A 25,681-nucleotide genomic window follows, 5' to 3' on the forward strand; every position below is an offset into this window, starting at 1 on the left:
GTACTATACTATATTTTCTGTTTTTACCGCGTAAGCCAGTATGGGATATTTTCCCCTCTTTTTTATGGCTTGATTCAAAATGGCTACGGTGCCTTGGTAAAAACATTTGAAAAGGAGTCGGAGGGTCTGGGTAGATTTGACACAAAATGCATGCCTTTCTGCAAGAAATCATTTAAAGAAATCACACCAGCAACTCAATCACTCTTCATTTGAAAATACATAAGAGGCAAGCTGCAGGCACATTATATGCAGCATAATCGCTCTTGTTCGTCTCCTTATTTTAAGGGATGGGAATCAAAATTGGACGTGTTTTCTTTTAATCAAAGATACCACTTTGGTTTTAAAAAAATACTTAGAGAAGAATATGATAGCTAACTTTAGGGGGTTTTGTACTAACTATCAAAGTTTGCACCAGAGGAATAACTCAGTTTTAAGTATTACTTGAATATCCAAGTATACATACATATATATATATATATATATATATATATATATATATATATATATATGTATACAGTTAACAACAAAATTATTCATACCCCTGGGAAATTTTTAGTTTTGAGGAGATTTCTTACAAGTAAATGATGGAGTGACGGTGATTGGGTGTTATATCTCAACATTTCTATTGTTATGCAAATGAGGTGAAACTGGAATGAATGTTAATTTATAGAGGACAAATAAGAGTAAAAGGTTAAAACCCAATCACCATCACTCCATCCTTCACTTGTAATAAATCTGCTCAAAACTAATAATTTCTTAGGGGTATGAATAATTTCGTTGTTAACTGTTATTTGTATATAAAAAATATATATATATACTGTATGATACCTTGCATCTCAAAACCAACAAAAATCACCTGACATGGATTTTTAGTTACGGACAGATTCTAAAAGAGCAAACTCAAAGCTTTAAAATGATGTATAACTCAGCTCAAATGGATACTCCTAACCTAATCTAAATATTGGAAAGAAAGCACACACTCTGGAAAAGAGGCTCTGAAGTACAGAATTTATTGAAGCGCTTAATCTTCACCAAGACGTGCTATAGTAGCTGTGGGATGAATGTGACAAAAAAAAAGGATGTGAACCATCGGAGCAACAACAATGACGGGATTATCAGATTAAACTGAAATTATGCACGTTGTATTAACACCCTTTGTCCATGATTACTATTAACTTTAAAAGCAGTAGAATCATTTCTTCTTATGTTATTAGAGTTGAAAGTTAGGAGTGTGCAAAGGTTTTTAAGAAATGAAAAAGGACTCTTCAAGACACACCTTATCACAGTGCTCTACAAAAAAGTGCCCACGAAAAACTGCTAAAAACACAATCTCCTGTCTGTTTTATGATCCCAATCTTTAACACAATAAAGAAGATTTTCTCTTTGAGAAAGTATGAAAAACTCAGAACGGCTAGGTTGACCCATTTTACCTACAATATATTGTATATTTCCAGCCCTCACACAAAATCAAGGCGTGCGACTTTTTGTTCGTTTTGTGATGCACGGTCACATATTGATATACAACAACATAGTCAATGTGTCTTTTGTGTGTTATTTATAACATTTAAGCATGTAGTAAATTTTGATTAATTATCTGTCAGAATGTATACTTTTCTGTTTATGTATTATCGGAATATGTATGTATATGTATATTGCTATATATGTATCTGAAATGTCACACCATGTGAAAACTGAATTTCCTTTTAGGATAATAAACCAAATCAAACTAAAAAAATCAAAAACATTATTATTGTTATAATTATCATTATTATTATTATTATTATTATTATTATTATTATTATCATTATCATTATCATTACCACACAGAAATATGAATTAATGGGGAAAGGGATTATATTTTGGAGATAAATAGACAAACAGAATCTTCATTTTCACAATTTTGAATCAATATGTTGCTATAAAGAGGTATACACAAAACCCAGGGCCTTGGAAGAAATGTCAACGTGTGGGTCTCCATTCTACGTCATGGGAGCTTTTATGCATTACATTTCAGCTAAAACATTGGATTACTGCCAAACAAACGGTGAAGAATTAAGGCTTCGTCACACCCGAACAGAGAGTAAGGTGGTCGCCGCGCCGTCATTAAGAAAGCAGTCCAGGGGATTTCGGGGGTGATACAGCTAAGAAAAAACTTTAATAAATTGTTTCATATCTAATTAAGATTTTTTTTTTTTACGTAACCGCCATGAAACAAAGCCTATTTTCCCCTGAAATGGTTAAATTGCCTAACTGAAAAATGTCGACCATAGAACATGTAAAATGTATTTAGGGCAATGAGTAATGACTTTATCTGGCGTATAATGATTGTAATCCATTACTGAACTATAAACGAAATGATCGTAAGGAATCAGGAATCATTTTGTTGTTTCCTATTTTTCCCCTGCAGCAGAGAGGTGGATATCCCACCGGGTACCCGGCCTCATAGCCAACAATAAATTCAAGAAGCCTACCAGAGATTTGTATAATAAACAAATAACTCTCTTTTTGTCGTACATGATTTATTATGGCTATCTGTATTCTAATGATTGCTCGTTCGACCACTTCTGTATTCATTTTCGACGAATTGATACGCCAGGGACGACGAAATAAAGGACGCTCAGCACTGGATGACGTATGTTCGCTTTCCCGCCAAAAGTGATCCATCGGGTTCTTGTCACGTGTGATTCAATATTGATAAGCTGCCGGATTGTCGAGATTGGCTGGGTTTGACGAGAGATAATTCAAAGCACGTACGTTTGTTCGGATAGAGAGGCGGGATTGCTCCTACAGTGGACATGGTGGACCTGTGACAGGGTAGAACCGTTAACAAGACAACTCTCGACGTATGAAGAGAGCTGGACGCCAAATGAAGTAAAAAAAAAAAACAACCCCAAAACAACAGCAACATCATGAAAGATTCTGAATAGCATTTCGAGTTTTGTATGTTCTTTCGTATGCTTACCGCTGTTTTGCCACGCAATATTCTCAGCGAATTCCGGTTTCATTCGATTTGAGAATATGCGCTAATGCGTTTCAAAGAATTCAACACAAAACAAATATAAATTATGGACATATTTACTGAATATGATATGTAAACCTTACTGGTACACACGAAACACACACGGTGTCATCCACACACGCGCACCCACTCACAAACCAACACAAGCACACGTTATTATGTCGGCAATATCTCAAAAGGTAGTATACCTTTCCAGGAAGTGCCTTTGGGATGAACCAAAATGTCAACTCGAACTAACTTATCCGATTATAGTCGTTGCACAATGTTAGATACATAGACACGATATAAATCTCCTCACAAGGGACATAATACGTACTGAAGGAATTTGAAACCACTAAATTTAATATTAAAAGAAAAGTTTCCCAAGATAAAGACAGAGACAAGGAAGGGTTCTCTCCTATTTTTGACTATTTCTACAACAGGGGGTGATTCAAACTGTATAAATTCATAGAAGTGGTCTATACCCATCTGAAACGGAATTTGAGGTGTGCAGAAAAGGTCGCACAATCGTAGTCTTAATACTAAAACGTACTTGCTTTAGGTAGTGTATGGATAATATAAATAAAATCACGTAAATAGCTTCGACTGGCTTCGAGGAAATGAAGTGGTGAGATCTGCATGGTATGATTGACCTACACTCCATGATGGTATTGAATGATCTAACCGTAATAATCTTATATATAATCGTAGATCATTATATCATACACTTCTTGGGTAAGTGTTTGTGTTTGGTTGAGCGCGTGTTCGTGTGTGTTAGATATTACATATACATACAAGCGTTCGCTAGTTTTCAAGGGTGAAAATAAGAGTGGCATTGTATGTGTTCCTGAGAAATTGTTCGCTTTATCCTGAAAATTTCATTTGGTATTTGATGTTGCAATGTGGTTTTGTGGGAAAGTAGTTGTGTTGGTTATTACTTGATGCAGAAATAAACATGTTGAACCACAAGAGTTGGTGCCGGTGTGAAAAAAAAAGTTTCCTAAATATATATTTTCCATAAGAGAGTCAGGGAGAGGTGAGGAAGGTGTACATTAAATGCAGGTCGGGTTGTCGGGTTGTGGTCGCGTCTATGTAAGTGTATTTATCTGTTAATCTATTTTTCGGTGGGCTTTCAAGCTTCTTCGTCTTCTTCCTCTCTCTCTCTTTCTCTCTCTTTAAACGATGATTCAATTTATCTTTCCATTGATGTTCTCTTCCAGAGGGGCCCACATTCTACAAGCTCTGTCTTTTTAGTGGGTCCCTCCATTTTTGGCACTTTACGCAAGGTTATACATGTACTTTATTTCGACCACTTCTGTTTCTTTTTTACTGCAATGTATAATTACTGTAAGGTTCCTTAATTATCTTATAGTCTTTTAATTCTACAATGTTCTTCTTACCTTATTCTCTGTTAACAACGGAAGTGAAATATATGTGGTTTGTCGAAAAATGAAATAAACTTTGAAATTTAAAAAAAAAACTGTGTTTATATCTATTACAAGGGGCCTCATATTGTCCGCGCTTCCTGTTATCCATTGCAATTCATAATGCATAAATGTCATGATTTTTATGAAAACAGGCTCCCTGGTGAGGGAAATCATGTTAAAAAAATCATGGGCAACTATCATTATAATTAGTATGGAAATGAATGTAATTAGTCAAATTACGTTGAACTTCTACTCCGCTATATAGTTCGTTGAATGTCTGTGATTGCGTGGGCACACATTGCACTCAACTGCATTAAAGAAAATAAAAAGATGAACTTTCAGTGCACTAAGTGTAACGTTTCATAATTGATGGAACAACACATTAAAACTCATGATTGTTATCTGTAAAATGTCGGGTAACATTACAGGAAATACAGGCAACCTGTTGAAAAAAATGCATTGATAGACATCCACAATGGACCTAGCGGCGTTGAAACAAAGTGCGCAGGCCTTGAACAGACACTGACATAATAGCATTGAAAACACACACACACAATCATGCACACACGCACACACACACACACACACACACATACACACACAAACACACACAACACACACACAAACACACACACACACACACACACACACACACACACACACACATACAAGTAAATTACCATTTCACTGTGATGACGAACACAGGATGCGATAATTTTAGACCAAGAGTCGTATGAAATTACGCAGTTCCATTTAGACTTGGCATTTCAGGAATTCACTATTTGTCATAAAATTTGACAAATTTACTGACAAATCATTTAGTTTAAAGAGAAAAAATGGAAATTTGTCCTTTAAAAGGTCTACGTCAGTGTGACTTATTCTATATCAACAATACTGCTGCCGGTAATTCCGGACGTATTTTCCTGCGTGTGGTACATCGAGTTTGAAGGACCCTAAAGGGAGAACAGGTGGATTAGAATGCAACCCTCCGAGTGACAACAGAATGGGAATAAAAGAGCAAATGGGATTACCGGGCATGCATTTCATCTGCTCCAACCTTTTAGCGAGGACACTGTCTATTTCAGGCGGGAATAATTACCAGCATCTATGTCTTGTCATATCTTCTCCATTTCTGTCATTTCTGTCACTTTAAAGTAATGTCCAGCGGACCCCCCCCCCCCCCCCAAGTCATTTCAGATTGAATTACATGATGTCCTTTCGTTTCCGCAGTCAGTTGCCTTGGAATAGTGATAATAAAATCTATAATTAGGAGAGCAAGATGAGGCTTTATGTAACCAGGTGAATTTCATTAATTCTGTGACAATCCTTAATTCCACCCCATCCACCATTACAAGGTATCTCATTATCTTTACACCTGAAATAAGAATTAAAAAAAAAAAAAACATCATGGGTCCAAGATCGTGTGGTTGGACAAGTATGCACTATTTTGAGTCGAACTAGCCATCTTTCTTTGTTTTAAGAGGCTGACACAGGACTGGCCACCTTCGCAGCCAAAAAACAAAAACAAAAACAAAATAAACAAATAAACAAATTAAATGCCTTGGTCCTCTGCCTTTGCTTGTTCGCTTCTTCGACAACACGCTCCAACGGAGAAAATTTTTTGCCCGATATGCTGCCACTAGGTTGTCTTCTTGTTCTTGTTGTTGGTGGTGGTGCAATGACGGTAGTTTCGTTTTGTTTTTGTATGGTAGTTGTTTTCTTGTTTGTTTGTTAGTTTGTTTGTTTGTTTGTGTGTTGGTTTGGTTTGGTTTCTTACCGTAAGGTTAGCCACCTCCAATGAAGGGTTGGTTTCTGGTATAGATTCGCTCATTAGCTTATGTGCCAGAGACTGAACCATGCTTTACCGTCAGCCCGATGTTTGTTTTGTTTTGTTGTTGTTGTTGTTGTTGTTTTGTTTTAACGGTGAATTTGCCCTATTTCGAAGATGCAAAGGGTTTTAAGATATTCAAGATTTCGATATTCGGAATTTTAAATTCGTATGTAAGTCATTATAAAGAATGACAAATGAAAAGAAAGGTGCAGTTTTACCTTATCCAAGGGATAGCGCATCCGAATCTTTTGTATTCTTGAGCATTTTGAGATATTCAAGACGGCAACCAAAAACTAAGATTCCCATATATTTATTCATTAATGGTGAAAAATGTGTAAAATTAGATGGACAGAACTTGGAGGGAGGGCATTCCTGACATGCTCTACGAGGATCCTCATTTCTCTTTGAACACTGAAGCAAATCAGATGGGATTTTTCGCATGATGTGGATAATAATTTATAGTTTCATACCTTGAAATTGTATTGGGATTGACTCACTATGTTCAAATATATCATTGCTGAGAGCCCCGTTGAATTTTGTTGTTGTTGTTGTTGTTGTTGTTTGTTTGTTTGTTGTTGGGGGACATAAGGTATATATATCTTTCTCTCTTTATTTCTCTCTGTTCGCAGTCAATATCTAATGGATGCCAGTCCTTCAGTATCAAGGAAATTCATGGCGTTTGAAAGATATAATATCATAGTTTTTGGGTGGCTTCATTCGGTATGGCCTCCCATTGTGCGCGCAAAATTGACCGTGATTTGAATGCCTTGGGTATTACGTCTCAACGCGCCATTGAGATATCAAACAGCGAGGACATGTCAACCGAAGAAAACCAAACACAACAAAAGCAGCAGCAGCAGCAACAACAACAACAATGCATCATCGCAGGAAAATGGCGATGACTATGTACTAGCTCGTTCTGACCGGGATTAGAATGTGTTTTTTCATTACGCCAGGATACAAAACAAAACACAAGCTATATGCAGAAATACGTTTAAAATATAAAAATTAGCAAGCATGGTAATATAGACAGATAGATTCGACTTGACTGTATTTAGTTTTAATTAATTTTGGGGGTTTTCAGACAAAGTAACATAAACACGTGCATTCCGTGATACGTTATGACAAATATATGATCTTACATAATTAGATAAAGAATATAAAACAGTGGATTAAAAAAAAAATGTTATCAACTCAAACAAACCAAAAACAATCACAGAAAAACACATGACTCCACCATCAAGCAACTGGTTGATCTTGAAAAAAAGCCTAATTAACGCAATTGACTTACTATTTCGTAAGAAAAAATATAGAAAGAAACCGGGAAAGACACTAAAGGTGATGGTTGGCGGATGTGAAACCACTCCCGAGCTTTGCAGGAGGTCGCAGTATAGTGCATGACATGGAGAAAAGGTTACTGCATGGAGAGACACCGGGAGACTGGACATGCAGACAAATGTGAGCAAACACAACCTGAGACCGGTGTGAAATTTGCGAGTGATGTAAGAGAGCGCACGTGTAGCCTTCTGTGGGGAGCATCAAGTTTCGTCTGCGCAGACGAAGAACGTGCTCGCGCCGTTTTTCTCCCTTCGACCAATGCTTCGACGTTGTTTACCAAGCAGGAGACACAAGAGCACGAGATAGACAGCCAGTGCCATAAAGAGAAGAGAAGTGAGAGATAAAAAAAATGATAAGATTGAGGGGGAGAGATTGGGAGAGAAGACTGCGCAGAATTGACCCTTCTGATCGTTCGATCGAATAACATTTCGTCGCACGACATTGTCGTCTGTACTTGAAGTTAGGAGTAACTGTAGATAGATAGCGGCTTCGATTCGCAAATGATTTGCTTAAAGCATGCGCAGTGCAACTGCACCGTGCGCATTTATGTCACGAAATGACACCAACACCCTATAAACAACGGTTCGTTGTGGGAAATGAGTGCTAAATATGTTTGATATTAATGTCTAAAGTTTTAATTTGGCAAAAGCGCAGCTAAAAATAAACATCGTGCATATGTTTATGAGATGTATTGTTTTTGATCTCGAGGTGACAGGCAGATGAAACTATACCGCATTCTAATGATTTTAAGAAATATCCCGACAGGATACACCAGATGGACTAAATCTTGGGTACCAGAAAGTCCTCCAATGTCGTCTGGTAATGTTGAAGAGGCTACGACGAGTAAAAATGACGACATTATACTGCATGCACTTAGCAAATAGATTGTAATAGTTCTATACTACAGGTGCAATCACGTAAACATGTTTATAAAACCAAGATGAATAGATACTTGTACAAATCACGCACGAATATTCGATTATTTATCGCAAAGAGCATAGTTTAACCCTGTAAAATGGTCCCGCCTAACATCCAACTAAACCCCATGGACGTGATGGAAGACCAGGTATTGTAGCTGCTATCCAGCCATCTTCGTAGATGGAAATGAAACAAATAGGCCTATTAACAGCTGCATGCAAGTCACTTAAGTCACTGTATTAAAGTAACTTGGAGTTTTTCTCACACCTTCTCCCCCCCCCCCCTCTCTCTCTCTCTCTCTCTTTGTCTTTAAGCCCTCTTTTCCTGAATCTCTCCACCATTATTCATCTTCTCGACCGGGGACCACCAATGGCGGCGGAATAAAAAGCATGAATCTAAAGGCCATCAGATTATGAAGATCCTTCCATTGGTTTAGCTGCTAATCGACATGACGCAGAACTTTGCCCTTGGGACTGAACACGCTGTAACTATACATTAAGCTAATCCTTGTCCCCCCCCCCCCTCTCTCTCTCTCTCTCTCTCTCTCTTTACGTTCCGTTAGGAAATATGGGCACTCTCCGTCGTCCCTGCTTTAAATGGAACAAGCGCGATCGCATTTACTATTTTTTTCCATAATCGATTCCCTATATGAAGGCATAGGCATATCCCACATACGTTGTAAGTAGAGCAAAACAATGGAATGACACCAATCTCGACGCTTTTCTTATTATCCATTTCATTATATTCATGGTCTTTCTCCCAGTGGCGCAGCAGCAACAGGTTGGTAACGAATCCCGTGCGCATTTGGTATATAGGTAAGTTGGACGTGAGGAAGCTCTGGCGCCAATTTGGCGCCACGTCATTGGAAGTGCGGCGCGCAGTGTGTGGCGCCAATTCCATACGCCCCTGTTGATCCCTGTGAGGGATCGCGGAAACACGCTCGAGAAGGGAATAGTGGTTGGTGCTGGCTGCTGCGCTGTGCTAATGTCCATGCCGCTTAACGGCCCCACTCTTTTCTCTCTCTCTCTCTCTCTGCACTGACTTGGGTCCAATCATTCTTGAATGCTGATTACTGTTATGAATGGTGACCATTTACCTCACTTAATTGCGAATGGACGGGTGTGTTGTTTCCAATGTCAGGCACGCGGATAATTGGTTCTAACTGTCCCAGTTGTCAAGACGATAACAATACAATCATTTACGAACATGACACGCATACTTATTCCTGGTGTGGGATTTTAGTCACCAATTTTCCACTGCCTTAAAGTGGGTCTTCTGTCAATATTTGTAGGGGTTGCTAGAAGTATCCATAGCGCTTTTAGAGATATTCCTCGTAAGACGTAATTCTTTAAGTGCATCAGGCAAAGGAAGAATTGATTTTAAAATCGTTTTCTATGATGCTGGTCTAAAAGAAGTTGCGGTGTTATCAACCACAGAAATATAGAATATCTTCAATATTTTCCTTGAGTCAGCATGGACGAATAATGGGCTGAAACAAAACCCCTCTTGATTTCGAGAATACGGTGGATATATTGGTGATGTGATGTATCGGTGCAGATACACGTACACAGTCGCCAGACAAGAAATAACATTCTGTATGAATGTTCATCTGGTATCAAGCAGTTGACGCGATAAGCTTGAGAATCATTGATTCATTATGAGCCTCCGACTTATTGATTTACCCATTAAGAGGTAAACACACAAAAGCCAATGGAATCAAACAGCCCAGTTCAGACAGCAGCTATGATTACATTGTAGCAAAAGTAATCATTAGACTGCAATGTCAGGGAGCTGCAAAAAAAAATGTCATCTTCCATTACACAGGTATTATTGTGGTAAGCCTTCCTTTGCATATATTATGAGGTTAATTTATGAAATGCACCTTTTGAATCACTTCCATCTGTTGCAACTTTGTGAAAACAGAGTGGTTTCTGTAGCCTAGTGTAGGTGTATTGCGCCACATGTAAATGGCCATAGAAGGTTATCCTATTGGTCCCTATAAGTGAGCTCGACTTTGTAACAGCACCTGGTTTGGTTTTTCTGATATGTAACATATATATATATATCTATATATATATCTATATATATATATATATATATATATATATATATATATATATATACACTCAGCAAAAAAAAAAAAGAAAGTAAACGCTTTTTCAAGTTTAGATGTCTCATCAATTTTGGCTGAAAGCTAATGTATCATATACCATATTGAAGGTAATTTAATTGGCTATCAACCTGGTAGGTCAACATAAAGGAAAACTTTACGCCTGAGTGAACACCACTGTTTGTCTCTTCCAGGACACAAAAGTAAAAATTGCAAAACTGAACAAGTTGTCATTTATGCTAATGTGCTCTTCCATTGAACAATAAGAACAAACAACAAATTTCACACAAAAAGAAACATTAATTAAGTTGAAAAACTAAACCTTTGATCTCTATGATATCTTAACAAGCCAAAAGATCAATGAAGGCTAAAAACAATGGAGGAAAATAAAGCATCTTATGTCAAAACAAAATTCAAATGAAATAAGAGAAGAGGCAACAATTAACAAAAATGATACAAATTTGAGCTTTTTCTTCAAATTAGAAAATCGTAAATAATGGTTATTTTTTTTTAATTGTCACATGGATTCTTTCATCACTAAATTAAAAGAAATAGATAAAGAAATTCTGCTCATTTAATCAGCTTTATGCTTATTGTTCTCTATGTCATTTGAAGTTTGACGTGAAAGAAAAATATTCAATTTTTATCTTTCCCCTTTAGTTTTCCACTTTGTTTTTCTTAAAAGTTATAAAGAGATAAAGAGAACAAAAACTTATTTTTCCTATTTCATTCATGTCTCTCATTGTGTTAAACTGGTCTTTTGTTGCCAATGTTATCGTGAAGGGCACTTGCAAATGAAAGAGAACATGTCAATTTTTACAATTTTTAATTTTGTGCCTTGGGGGACAAAAACGAATGTGTTCACTCATGCGTTAATTTTTCTTTTTAATCAACCTATAAGCTTAATAGCCAATTAAATTCTCTTCAATATGGTTTATAATACATTGATTTTCATAACAATCTTTTATGAAAAAATGACATCGAAAAATGTTTACTTTCTTTCTTTTTTTGCTGAGTGTTTATATGAGATATGAGAAAGGAAGGAAAAAACGTTGCGTAGCTTTGACATCATCATTCTTTTCAAATGTCAAATGTCAGTGTTTGTGTGTTTGTTTGTTTGTTTGTTTGATTGGTTGGTTGGTTCTGTTTTGCTTTTGTTTTTGTTTTTGCTTTGTTTTGTTTCATATCTTTTTAACAATCCGGTTCATTAATGTACATGTATTAACATTTGTGAGTAACTTTCTCCGGAGCTCACCCAACAACGATCAACGCAATTTAATCTGTTCCAGTTTAATTCAATACTTGGCATCCACATTGCATGCATGACTTGCTGTTGTTACGTCGAGCAACCTCGAGCAAGATTTCTTGGTTATCAGGGGCAACTATGGTATACAGTAAGGAACTCACAACGTTTAATGTGTCTTCACTTGGTTTCAACAATAGCAGCGCTTAATTTAGCTTACCCGAAAGCTGTTTATTAGCGAAGTCCTGGTGAAGATGCAATATCAGAAAATCAATGTAAGAAATTTTGTAAGTCTTGCGTGGTGACGGGAGTATGAAATTTGGAAAAAAAAATAATTCTACAGCTATGTGCGGTTTATTACATCAGATGACAAAACAATATTGAGCCTCAGGCGGAGTTCTGTGAGTAGAGAGGAAAACTGTCATACATAATTATATTATGGATACCAGTACGTATTTACAACTATAGATAGACAGATAGATAGACAGAAAAGGGGAAAATGCATATATTTTTTTGTTTTATTTTGGGATTTGTCTTCTTCTTTTTCCTTACAATGGATAGCCTGCCTCCGTGTCCACTAACAGTTTCTTATCCAGTACAAGATTAGACGTGTTTTATTAAAGTGAAAAAATCGGCATTCTTATTTCAGACGATTTTGACCTCTGGAATGGCATCGTCCCTGTAAAAAAAAAATAATAATAATAAATAAAAGGAAGAAGAAAAAATGTCGTATATTTCATTTCATTTTATTTCATTTCAATTTATTTACATATCTCCCAATGAAAAATTCTGCATAATTTGATATAGTAAATGAAACCTACTTAAAATATACTTAAGAGTGTGTGAGTGTGTGTGCATGTGTGTGTGTGTGTGTGTGTGTGTGTGGTGTCTGAAGGTGTATGTACATAATTATTTCAGTATCAAAGGCCGTCGTTTCATGTAGCTGAAAATCTCAAGCAGGTTGCAATCTGAGCATACTAAGATGCGGGGTCCTTATTTTGAGCGGTAGTCAAATTCTGAGTCAAGAATGGAATTTTCCACACTTAACGCCCTCATACCCGTCTTAAGGTCATACTCATTACTATCTATTCTTATAGCCCTCTATGAATTTATAAGCCCGCCTCATAACTCTCAGTTATTAAGGGTGATACCCATTTTATGGCCGCCGTGAAAACGTAGATGAGTTTCTGGCGGGCATTTACTCTAGGTCCGTGGTTGTTAGGCGATTTCAAATCTTATTCCGCGCGGGTGCCGTGCCCTGGCCTATAGGAAATTGTTTTTTTTTTTTTTAATGAATTGCAGTGATGTCTATAAACTATGCGACTAATATTGGATTCATTGGAAGACTACAGTGTCAGGTATTCGCCAGTCTATGCTATGATATATTGACAATAACAAAACTTCAGATTGTCGTTAATCACTATTTCCTACAAATTACAACACAGATTGATAGAGTTGTTGTAGTTTTTAAATGCGATAAGTGATCATTATTAATGGCAATGTTGATTTGAACGTTGACTTTTAGAATTGTGAATTAGTTCGATTTTGTGTCTGTCATAAATTAAACATCAAATCAGAATGAAGAGTTGTATTGGGTATAATGTTGATCAGAATTTTTTCCCATTGGGAATTAGGTTTGAGTAGTAATACTGATGAGAATCCAGGAATCTAGGACAGTTTCATTGTATTTTCAGACAGAAAAATAGAAACAACTTTCATGAAGTTATTTTCTGGAGTGAACCCATAACCGAAGTGGATCTTAAAGGAGAGCCTTCTTGAATTCAATAGAGTACCAAAGTGTGATGTCACAGCCATTAATCTCCATGGAAACTGGTTCTAAACAACGTCACCTGACCCGCGCGTTTCTTCGCGCGTATATACCTGGTTCCGTAACCCAAGGTATTGCAATAGCATGTGACTTCGGTACTCTATTTGAATTTGCCAGCCTCCTTAAAACATGTCAAAACGGCTTATGTTGTGGGGGATGTTTGGGCACATGAGAGTCATCACTGATGTTTGAATAGAGTCATCAAGAATATGTTATCATGATATGACAAGATCCATCTTAAAATCTAAAAAAAAAAAGATAATTCCGTAAGTATAACACAACGGAGGAAATGAATACCTTTAAACGTCCTGTTTACCTTTGAGAGCAGTGATTTAAAAATGTTCAAGATATCACTTTTGATGCATATCTTTAGGTCAGTTGTATCACAAAACATCCTACCATATACATTTTTTTTTTTTGCAATAGAGCCTAAAATGTAAAGAGATATCACTATTTTGCTCATTAAACCATAACTGTAGCCGGTTTTTCTGGAAACATCTACTATTGTTAACATTTTTATTATTTAATTTAACAATACTAAACATCGATTATACTGATTCAAATTTTTACATCGGGCGTTTCTATCACTAACTCACATTTTAGATCTACTTTCAGCACTAATGCTGGGTTTTTTTGTTTCATCTGCAAGTGGTAAGTTATGCCTTTAAAGAAGGTTGTATACAAAGTACTTGACATACAGTAAAGATCTATGCATCGCAGACGACTGACAAACTTACAAGGCATTTCCTTTTTGTAAGTATGTACAGTATGTATCTCTCTCTCTCTCTCTCTCTCTCTCTCTCTGTTTTCCCCCTTTCTGTCTTCTAATTTGAATATTTCCTTTTCCTTTGAAACGCCTCCTTCTCTGTCCACTGACGTTTTTCTCAAACAAGATCAGACTTGTTTTTGAAGTGAAAACGCCGGAAAATAATCACAACATTCTTCATGTTTTTATTTTCCTCTGGAATCGCATGGTCTCATTCTTATAAAAGACGAAAAAAAAAAAGACCAACACAGAAAAAAAAAGTTTGGACAGACAATTTTATGTGCTCTGACAACCATCAAATCTCATGTTTCAAACGCAGGCTGTTTTGAGGTAAAATGACATGAATTGCAATCGACTGTTGTGTCACATATCACTGCAATCGATCGTCTTCTATGGGCACTGCTATCCAAATTAATGGGCATTCAATAACCCGAGGTCAAATCAGATAGGGGAACAATTGCATCGCAGCCGTACATGCAGTTTAAGTCTTGGCATGATACATAATTACAATGTCTTCATCCATCAAGCGCCCCGTACATCCGCAGCTGTTTATGATACATACATCGCTCAAGGGAATGGCTGCAGACGACAGATTTAGACGCTTTACATTGATTTGGTTCAAGAGAGTGTATTGACACACGTTCTATTCTTAGCGCATCACAAAGCGCGCGTCGACGGAAAATAACCCGCTCCTTTGCATGTACAGCGACGGCTTCCCTCACACATCAAGTATCTGCAATGCCACAGTCAGTCCCGGCGAAAGGAGGATTTTTGCCTCAAATTTCTGATGGTTTTTTTAGAATGCCAGAAATCCTATCAGCTTCCTAGCATCCAATCAACAGTTGATATAGAGTGTTAACTTTCTCTGGATAGGAAAGGCGTACATAGTTTACTTGTCAGTGTTTTGATAAAGATGATGTGTGTCAGAGACTGTTTCTCTCAAAAGGCCTGAAAAGCTTGATTGCATTCTCATGAGAAAAAGTGTCACTACTGAGCTGTTACACGAATATGGGAGAAAATATCTTCTCGATCTGAAATGATTGAAATTTGATGTATACAGGAATGATTTATATAGCACAATATGTTTGTAGGCTTACACGATGTACGTATACATGACAATAATATATACGTATGTTGATATATTATAGAGATGTCTGGTAACTCTATACGGCTTCTTTTTTCAGAATTCCATATACATCATGCATCAAAAAAAAAAAAATGTCTCCGGTGGGGGTATGACACAAGGAATGGTCAAGAAATGTTGTCGGGAAAAAAATTTGAAATTTCAAAACGTAATATATTCCTTATTTCTTGTCTGATTTTTGTCATTTTTGTATCGTTCTGTAGGGAATATTTTTTCTCTTATTTGAAGTTTGCTTATTTTTGGGATGGATTTCCGCTTTAAAGACAACACTTTAATCTGTATATTAATCGTTATACACACGCACGCGTGGTTACCCCTGCATTCAGATATGCAACATTGATAAAACATTACTTTTCATATCAAAATCAACGTGTGATTTGATGCCGTACTATACATACACATGTACAATATTGATGTACGGTGTGTATACACATTTTGTAATCTTTCTTTAATTCATGTGTAATCTATGTATTCCTTAGGGGTTTTTTTTTAATGTGAAATTGGAAAATAAGTAAACAAACAAACATACAAATATACAAACATAGTGTAAATATAAATGATATTGTAATAATATATAATAAACATAGGCATATCAATAATTATTTATGCAATGCATGACCTTTTTCTTTAAACCTAGAGAGACGTCAAGGATACTTGCAAGTGAGTGAGTGAGTAAGGAAGAGAGTGTGTGCGTGTGTGTGTCCCTACCAGGCACCTTTAGTCTCAAGTTGTGTATTTTTATGCATTATCCATCTCTCTCTTTACTTGTCTCGTACAGTCTCTGTTCCTGCTGAATATGCTCGCAAAAAGCCGCACCCCAATGAGCGAAAGCTAAAGAAAGAAAGCAAAGAAAAAAACCACCAAAATCCCCCGAGTGACATTTTAAATGTCACGTCTATTCATATTCGTACATGAAAGGAAGTACAAAGAGTGAGCGCACTTCCTTTAATCTCCCTCCTCTCCTCTCTCTCTCTCTCTATCTATCTCTCTTTTCATGTGAATGAAATGAAATTGAGCAGAAAAATATGAAAAAGAACTTGTTAACGGCAATATTTTAAGTACCTCGACAGCAGGCCAACATTCATGTGTATTATTACGTGATCTGAAGAATGTCTTCCGCAGGGAGGGAATCATTATTTCAACGTTCGAGAGATTTAATACCTCTGATTTCATATTGCTGTGGGACACTGGTGTATTCATTTTCGTTTGCAATTACCCAATCTGGCTTCTAAGAACATGAATGAATGCAGAGGATATGTTAGTAGGTCTATATGATATGTTTAAATAAGATAGGCAAGATTGTCGCCGTGATGGAAACGGGCGAGAGAGAAAGAGAGAGAGAGAGAAAGAGAGAGAGATAAAAATGGGAGCATTTTGCCAACAGTAAATATGTATAGTATAAAAGGCTTTATATCATTTACGCATCACAACCTCACTAGTAAAACAAGTTCAACTGTGTACATTACGTAAAAACGAAATGAATATAGAATATTGTGTCGATTTAATCCATATGAAGTGAAAGGTAGCTAATGAACTTATCTTCATTTCTCTACGCGTTAAAGACACAAGTGGCAAGTTCATACACAAGGTTAACTACTAGACACACAAAAGAAAAGTCGGTTTAAGTTAAAATAACAAGACTAGTGAGCTGACAAGGTAGGCCTATCCTGTACCAGGTGATTGTAATTTTTAGAAAGAAGCGTTGCATGCAGAAATCCAGGAGAGTGTCTGCAACAACTGCCTTTATCATTCCTTTGCAGCTTGTATCTGTACGTTTATTTGATTGTCTTTTTTTCACCGTAGGAAATGAAAATATTGGTCAAATTGACTGAATATTTTTCCCTCATGTATTGACTCTATCTCGCGCTAAATAAAAGCGACACTGTATGGGATGTCAGGGTGAAACGTACATAACAACCGCCGCTAATTCTATTTACAGTAACCTCAGGATTGATTTGATTACTGTCGTTTTCATTAGACGAGACGTCTGAAACGTCTAGCGAAGGAGCTATCTGCATTGTCTTTGTGCAAACTGCTGGTAAAGCAGTTGTCGTGCTTGCATTCGCAGCCTTTGTTTTATGTGCAACTAAAGTACTTATAATCATGATAATTGCTAAACACACAACCATTGCATGCATTATTCACGGAAAACGAAATGGTGGTTAGCGAAACGAGCCTTGTTTTCCGAAGCGTGTGTCATTGATTCAAGAAGGATTTACCTGTATTCGTGTCATCCGCTGCCTGTTCTGGCGTTCCTACATCACTCAAGTTACCCGTTCGCGTCTCATTGGTAACCAATGACGTCACCAGTGACGTAATAATAGCCGGATTTCCATCCTGCGTGGAATTTGCAAATCCCGACACGGTCGACGTTTCGTTGTGGAGGTAGAATTCCGTGCCGTTCGTTTGCTGGAGAGCCAGCGGCGTAGGGTGAGGTGGCAGGGGATGGGATCCATTTGGGGAGGGCAGATGGGTGTGGCTGGGTGTGGTCGGGAAGGGCGTGGTGGTGTTAAGGTACATTGGCGGTAGCAGCGATGGGTCCGAATGCGAAGACTTTTTGACTGGCTTCGTAGACGGAAGTGTTGGGTGTGTGTCAGTCAGTGGGGTCACGGTAGACGTCAGCGACATGCTTTCGAACAACCCATCCTCAAAATATGACACTAGAACAGGAGCAACGTAAAGCACTATTGTTAAGATCCCCACACTGTAATCCCAGTCACACGCGACCAAAACTGTCAAAACTTGTCGTTTGCCTTTCCACGCTCCTAGCGAATTGGTGAGCGGAAACTTGGAATAGAGCGCAGTAGGCTTAATATGCAGAGGCACGTGGAAAATTCTGCTTGCACGTTGTGAAGCCCTGTTTGCACGTTCCATGTCCACATCAAGTGAAGATGTGAAGAAGCCCAAACATGTATCCAGTCCTCTGGAGTACTTGATAGTCCATCTTCTAAATCGCATGTCCGTATTACAGGCCTCTCAATTAAGTCATACAACTCTATTGGCTGTATCTCTCATCTCCTGGAAATTTTCCTTTTCGTTTCTCCAGCCGGTTTTTGCTATTATTGTTGTTGTATTTGTTTAAATCTCCCATTTTTCACCTTCTTCCGTAGATTGCACCACGTAGTGGAGGTAGTACGCAAACAACCTCCTGAACAACATCGTTAAATGCAAGATTCAAACTGAGCTGACATCATCCTTAAAAGCGTCCTGCCAATGAATCCAATGGGCAAATGCGAAATACCCTGCGTCTAAATACAAAGGGGCTTTTTTCCGCACTTCATGTCATTTCAACGCGCTGCTATCAAGCAGATTACTAATGGTTTGTTATTTCACCTCGAAGTTTGAAACGAGGGGGAGGGAGGGTGGACGTACTACGTGCCATGCGACAGAAGAGATGGCGTCGGTCTGGGCGGTACGAGAGTTTGTTGGTCTTATTCCCCCAATGTGCAGCAGCAATTACGAGAAAGTGTGCCGCGCGTGAGATTTTACGCCGACTGCTCGCCTGACGTGCTTGTCACCCGAAGTGCCACGGACGCTGAACTCGTCCGTCTGTGATTCGCCGTCCGTCACTTATCCAACGTGCGCGAAACGGGCGACGCGCGGATGAATAAGCTTCAGAGCCTCGAAAGTAGCAATTAATGTGCGACCAGAAATCTTTCTTCGGGAATACGAGATTGATATTCTGATCTTGCTTCAATGCCACACTTATAACAAAGACATAATTAGATTTTCCTGTACAGAAGAAAATGAATAAATAAAAAAAACATGCCGTAATGAGGCAGCAGAGTTTAACGAGAGCGATAGAGATACACTGAAAAACGTGGATAGATGATTTGGTTTCGTCATTATATTTTGTTCATGTCATCGTTCTGATGGCATTAGAATATTGTTCAATGTTGACAGTGATTGCCGTCTTCACAGGGATAGATTCTTTCCTTACAAATTGCAGACAGTCGAGTGCAGCCTTGCTTCAGTCATTATTAATCAGCTGAATTTAAACACACCAAAAAGTAAAATGACATAATCGGAGGAAAAAAACAACAACCAAGACCAAACTTCAGAGTGAAGAGATGATGATGCGAGGAAAATACTTGAAAGTGAGTTTGGTAAGCATTGTAATTGCTGACATTCTTCGCGGCGGGGGAAGTTGTATGAAAAGATAATAATGCACAATGGTTTCCGCTCTTTCCTCTGTTGCTTCTTCAAATTGCATACAATCAGCGACTCTTGATGATGGTGACACATCCAAGCACAGATAAGTTCGAGTAGCGACGGTACAGAAAAGGTCATGATTTACGTCTGTAGAGGCTCTTTTCATTGGTTTACATATCTTGTTATATATATATATATATATATATATATATATATATGCGTGTGTGTGTGTGCATGTGTGTGTGGGGGTGTGTGGGTGTGTGTGTGTGTATTTATGTATATATACCAAGGTATATGTATACATATATATATATATATATACATATATAATTAAATGCATTTACACGATTTTCTCCTACATGATTATACAAATTATAGGAGAGGCCTTGTGAATTTTCGCTTTTTTTCCTCATCCCCTTCATTTCTATGCAACGCAGCAGGCATAATTCATGACGATAATCGCTGTGGCACTTCAACCCAAGGCAAAGTATAATGACGATGATATCATTGGCTTGGTATAATGACCAAAAAAGGTTTTCTGAACCAAAGAGTGTATTCGGCTCGGGGGGGGGGGGGGGGGGAGGGGGAGGGGGCACTGGAGGAGGAACCAATACAATGGATTTTCATTCGTGTGATAAACAAAGCGACGCGTAAAATCCCTATCACCCCCCCCCCCGTATGCTCTGCCATGTATTGTTACAAGCTGTCCAACTTTTTTATGATTACACATACGAACGTGTTCACATACTAATACACAGTTTGTCACATGATCCCTTATTTTTGCATATTCAAATAAAAAATGACTATGAACATATCTTATGTCTCAGTTATCTTTACGTTTTGTAAAATAACGTACATATTCATACATGTTTTTGTTTGTTTCCAATATCAGGTGATGAAAGCAGAATCAGAAACATATTCTGTTGATAAGGTTTAACGACCTGATTTTAAGCTCAAGTTGAATTGCATGTCACTGTATAGAAAAGCGAGTAATCTAACATGTATCTAACATGCATATCATGTATTAACAGTATGACCAGTTATGACTGTTGTTGTTGTTGTTATCGTCATTATTCATGACCTTTATTTTTTAGTCAATTGATTATAATGTCCTCACGGTTTCCACAACATTTTCTTTTCTTTGTACAAAAACGACGTCAGATGTTTTTCTTTCCTTGCATGTTTTGTCCTTCTTTCATGAATCTTTTTTTTTTCCTTTTATGTATCGTGCCCTAACCGGAGCTTTGGTCCGAGCCTGATAGCTAGAAATATCCAACCAACAATTACTATTTCCTCCCCCCCCCCCCATTTTTTTTCCGTTTTTCCCCTCCTAAGTACACACGACACTACCGCGTCAGACGTTAATGCGTAGCTAATGCTTAATTCAACATTTAAAAAGGGTTCACATAATGGTTTCCTATTTGGATTTATGAAAAAAAGCTTTCACTTCTTTTTTTTTTCCTTTCTTGTCTAATGAAGATCGCTAAATGATGTATGTATTCCAGTGTACCCGGACGAGACTTGTCTTAACAAACAACAAAAACGTAAAAGGAAAACATCCCTGCCGTATGACGTAGGCCTATATCTTTTTGAGAGACATTATTCTATCTTAATGAAGTAAAACTTGCCTGGCTTGTGGAGAGCTATGATAAATGCAGTGTCACACAAAGGAAAGCGATGTAAGTTCCAACGAATCATTTTTGTAATCTAAAATGTTTCGTTTGTTTTGATTTATTAGCGAGTGTCTCATATTTTGAGAAAAATGATTAAAACAAAAGGAGAACGAGTGTAATGATAATATATTATGTAAATATTTTAGATCCTGGTTTTTTCCATTTAAGAAAAACATCGATTTGTTTATTCACACATTCAAGCGGAATGTGCAGCAACGAATGAAATCAAAACAAAAAATGGAGAAAAAAGTGAGTGAGGTGTGTGTGTGTGTGTGTGTGTGTGTGTGTGTGTGTGTGTGTGTGTGTTTGTATGAGTAGGCCTACTTAATAATGTAAAACGTGTAAATGTCTATTGGGTGTGTCTTTTCTCCACTAACAGAACTAATTGATCTACGTCACTCACTGCTTTGTCGAGTGATTGATGGCGTCTCTTTGTGGCACCTCGCTGCCTTCGACTGCAAATCTGGAAAGCCTAGTGAGAAGCTGATCACGTGACTTCCACACTGCTAATGAAGAAATGAGTGCCGTTGATATGAGAGGATTCTACCGATGGCTGTCCCATATTTTTTTTTCCTCCTTCACAAACATCACTTCAACTCCATGTCGGCCGCTGAGCTCATCGCCTTGACATTTAGGCTAGATCCGCTGGCGTGATAAATCACGGACAGCGCAATTTTGGCGGCAGTCTGACAGCTTAAAATTTTGTCGCCGCTTGATCGTCTTCTTCGCGTATTTCAATTGTCATGTTAAATGAATCTCGTACTGGACATGGTGAATACGTCAAACTTAACACACTAACACACACACACGCACACCCACACACATACTTACATTCATAAACCTAATACATACATTACGCGTGCACTGTCCAAAATATCTAACACACGCATTAATTAAACGCTTTTGTTTCCCTGATATTAGACCAGAGATGATATTCAACCATACATCACCTTCTTATAATAATAGCCTGTGGCGGACACATTTCCACGTGATTTGTCTACTTGGTTACTTCTGGTAGGATTTTCGTTCTCTCGGCACTGAGTGCTTTAAGTTCGACAGAAATGCCGAGGAACAGAAGTGTTTTGTTTTTTGTTTTTTTAAGCTATAGCTTTGAAGCCCGAATAGTATTAAAACTCAACTGCAACATGTTTTCGACCACTCGATTTTCTGATTGGATACCGTAATTGCCCCATGAACATACAAGCAATTGAGACAAACTGCCATCATTGAAAATGATAAGTGGACAGATTTTAATGCCGTCGATTTTAAATGCGTGTGTATGTGTGTATGTGATTGTGTTTGGGGTGGGCGAAGACAGGAGTGAAATAAATAGTATTATTCCCGTTGCCGTGGTTACGTCTACCTTGCATTAAGTCAAATAATCTTTTTCCTCCTTCCTTTCAAGGAATCATCATAGTTATTCAAAAAGAAAACAGGTCCTGTTGTCACCGCAAGAGACGACGTTGCTGTGAAATTCAATGATAAGCATGATCTCATCTCACCGCTATGCTGTTGTTTCTTTTTCTATTACCCAACCCCGTTATCATTATTATTGTACTATTAAACGATCAAAGTAGTAACGAAAAAAATGCTAGCCTGAGCAATAATACACCATGAAATTCAGACGGATATTCAAGATTCAGAAAATCTTCCTAATTCTTGTATACCAAACACTTTGTCACATCATGGCAAAACACGGGCCAACATACATCTGTACATACAGGACTTTATAAAACTCTACATGCTATCTATGCTCCTTAATCAAAGGAGCGTTATCGAAGTGTAATACCCCCCCCCCTCCCGCTTTTTAATGATATATGATAACTATTTCTACGGTGGGAACTGCACTAAAAAAAAAAATGTTACATGCAAATTAACCTGGATGTTGATTCCTCCGCTAAGAAGTCCATAGGTTTGTGAACAAAAATTATGATAACAGCCATAATTGGGTAGATGATCTAGCAATTACTGTGTCGTGCCAAAAAAGCAGGAGATCTGCTTATGATTTGTGTGTCGGAGACTTCATCAGTCCACGTCATCATTACGTCATCATCATTTGTAAAATGGAGTTGCTATCAATATCACTATTATGTTTCCCGACGGCATGCTAAACTTCGAAATGGTATACATATTGCCATTACGTTTGGTTTGTATGTGTGTTTTATTTGCTTGTGTGTATGTGTTGTTTCTTTTTACTATTTTTAGGTCCGAAGTTGAAACTTCTACCATCCACTTTAATAGAGTGATTTTATTCTGCCCCCCCCCCCCCCAAAAAAAAAAAAAAAAACCCAAACAATCAGATCTACAAGTAATCACTGATTCTCCCATAAACCTTACTTCTTCAAATTTAGTTGTTGAAGAATCGTTGACACCAAACTTTATACCATAGTGCTTCTACTTCGAATCTGCTTTTTTTTAGACGATGATAGAAAAGGCAACATGCATAATTTTGTGTTTTTACTGGAGAAAACATGATTCAGCTATCAAAAGTTAGAAGCGAAGAGTATACAATTTCCTCCAGGATTTCGAAACGCTTCAGTAATTACATGCATTTCTATGAAGAAAGTATAAAGCAAAATACGATTTGTGTTATTGATATATGCTAGATTACCTATTGTTCATAAGAAATGGAAAGCACCATTATAGCTTCTAAATATAAATTTGCCCTCGATCGCCGGATGACTGGATTTCCCTTTCATCCCCATTTCCCGTCCCCTCCCCTTCTCTTCCCCTCTCCTTCTTTCTCTCTTTCAATCTCTAGCTATATCTCTTTATCTATCTCCGCTTTTCTTGTTTTCCTATAGATCGCAGACTTATTTTTTTTTCCTCAATGCATTTCTTTTTTTTTTTCATCTCTCACTCAAAATGTCATCGCTGAATCTGCAAATCCCCCTCGCATAAGCAACGAGTTTGAAACCATGCCGTGTTGAATGCCGGTGAATGCAAGCCAAGTAAGCGAAGCGTGAAGAGGAATAATGAGATATTCCTCTTTTTTTTCCAGTCACAGGGACTGCATCAAGAAAGAAGAATGTTGCCATGGTAACACCTGTCAGCATCCTAAAGGACCCTGCCTCATCCTTCTCGCGGAATTCATCTCTTCTCTAAGTCGGTCAGAAGAGGAAGTAGCGAGCAGTTTTTGTCGTCACACTTGTTGACTGCTCCACCCCCTGGAAAGAAGAGAGAGAGAGACAAAAAAAAACCCAAATCATCTCTTTATCCGACGACACGTTCGATACAGTCTTTATCTCAATAATTGTAGTCTCGTTTTCAGGTTTCTGACTGTTTTTCCTCCTTCAATATTTCATAATTAAAACCTTATTAGACACATTATTGAGCATACAATAATAATGATAATAATGTCGATGATAATGATGCTGATGATAACAATGATGATACTTATAATAATAATGATAATGATGATAATAATAATAATAATAATAAAAATAATAATGATAATAATGATAATAATTTTAATAATAACACAGACAAGCAAACACACATACAAAATAAGGCAACTGTATTACGCATGTGAGAATTGTCCAGAGTTCCATATTTCCAAAATTAAAAACTAGCCATACATAGGCGGAAGATCCCATTTGGCTTGAGTTGTTGCTTACGGTATAATACGGGTGCAGAGTATATAAAGCGAGTATATCATGGCGATCCGTCAAGTCAACACTAATTCAATTTGCACACTGCAGAGACTGCCAACTTTATTTTTTATATTTTATCAACAGTTGATCTTTGGGGATATGATTTTTTTTTTCCAGTGAAATCAAAACTTAGCTACAGCAAGTGGAGTAGCACTGAAATCAAGGAAGGTGGACAGGAGGTTTACAGAATTTGCATTTTAATTATACGGTTTTCTCGTTAGGAGCACTCGAACTAACATCTTATATGAATACAAATGAGGGAACAAATTGGCTTGCTGTGATTGATTGGCTTGGGTTTCCTTCATGCTTTTCCCCCCTTTTTATGGGGGTGGGGTGGGGGTGGGGGGTGAGGGGAAGGGTCTTTCGACGTGGGAGCTCTGCAGCTCCCAGTTTCATTACCCTGTCTTTCCAGGTAGGAGCATTCAGCCCATTTAACCTGCCGGCTTGATTTATGTCACATTCTGTTTCCCGTCCACACAAGAGAATTAGATTGGGGGACTCGTATCTTACATTATACGGAGCGTCGGATTACTTTATAATTCAGCAGGCGAGTAGCAATAATGATATTAATTATAACCATAGTATAAATTTGATTCGAGT

The 25,681-nt window shown here is 37.6% G+C and overlaps 1 protein-coding gene across 1 annotated transcript in view; it reads right to left on the reverse strand.

Annotated features, from left to right (window-relative positions):
• The window catches only part of LOC139734748 (uncharacterized), a 40,693-nt gene extending 22,462 nt beyond the window's left edge, over nt 1-18,231 (reverse strand). Inside the window, exon 1 of the mRNA XM_071645546.1 lies at nt 17,823-18,231. Within this exon, the coding sequence (XP_071501647.1) occupies nt 17,823-18,231 (409 nt within the window). The remainder of the gene's footprint in view (nt 1-17,822) is intronic.
• Between the last annotated feature and the right edge of the window lie 7,450 nt (nt 18,232-25,681).

This window comes from Diadema antillarum, unplaced genomic scaffold (assembly GCF_040938485.1).
Source record: "Diadema antillarum isolate AM-2024a unplaced genomic scaffold, OU_Dant_1.0 seq00000546_RagTag, whole genome shotgun sequence".
In the NCBI taxonomy this organism is placed as follows: domain Eukaryota; kingdom Metazoa; phylum Echinodermata; class Echinoidea; order Diadematoida; family Diadematidae; genus Diadema; species Diadema antillarum.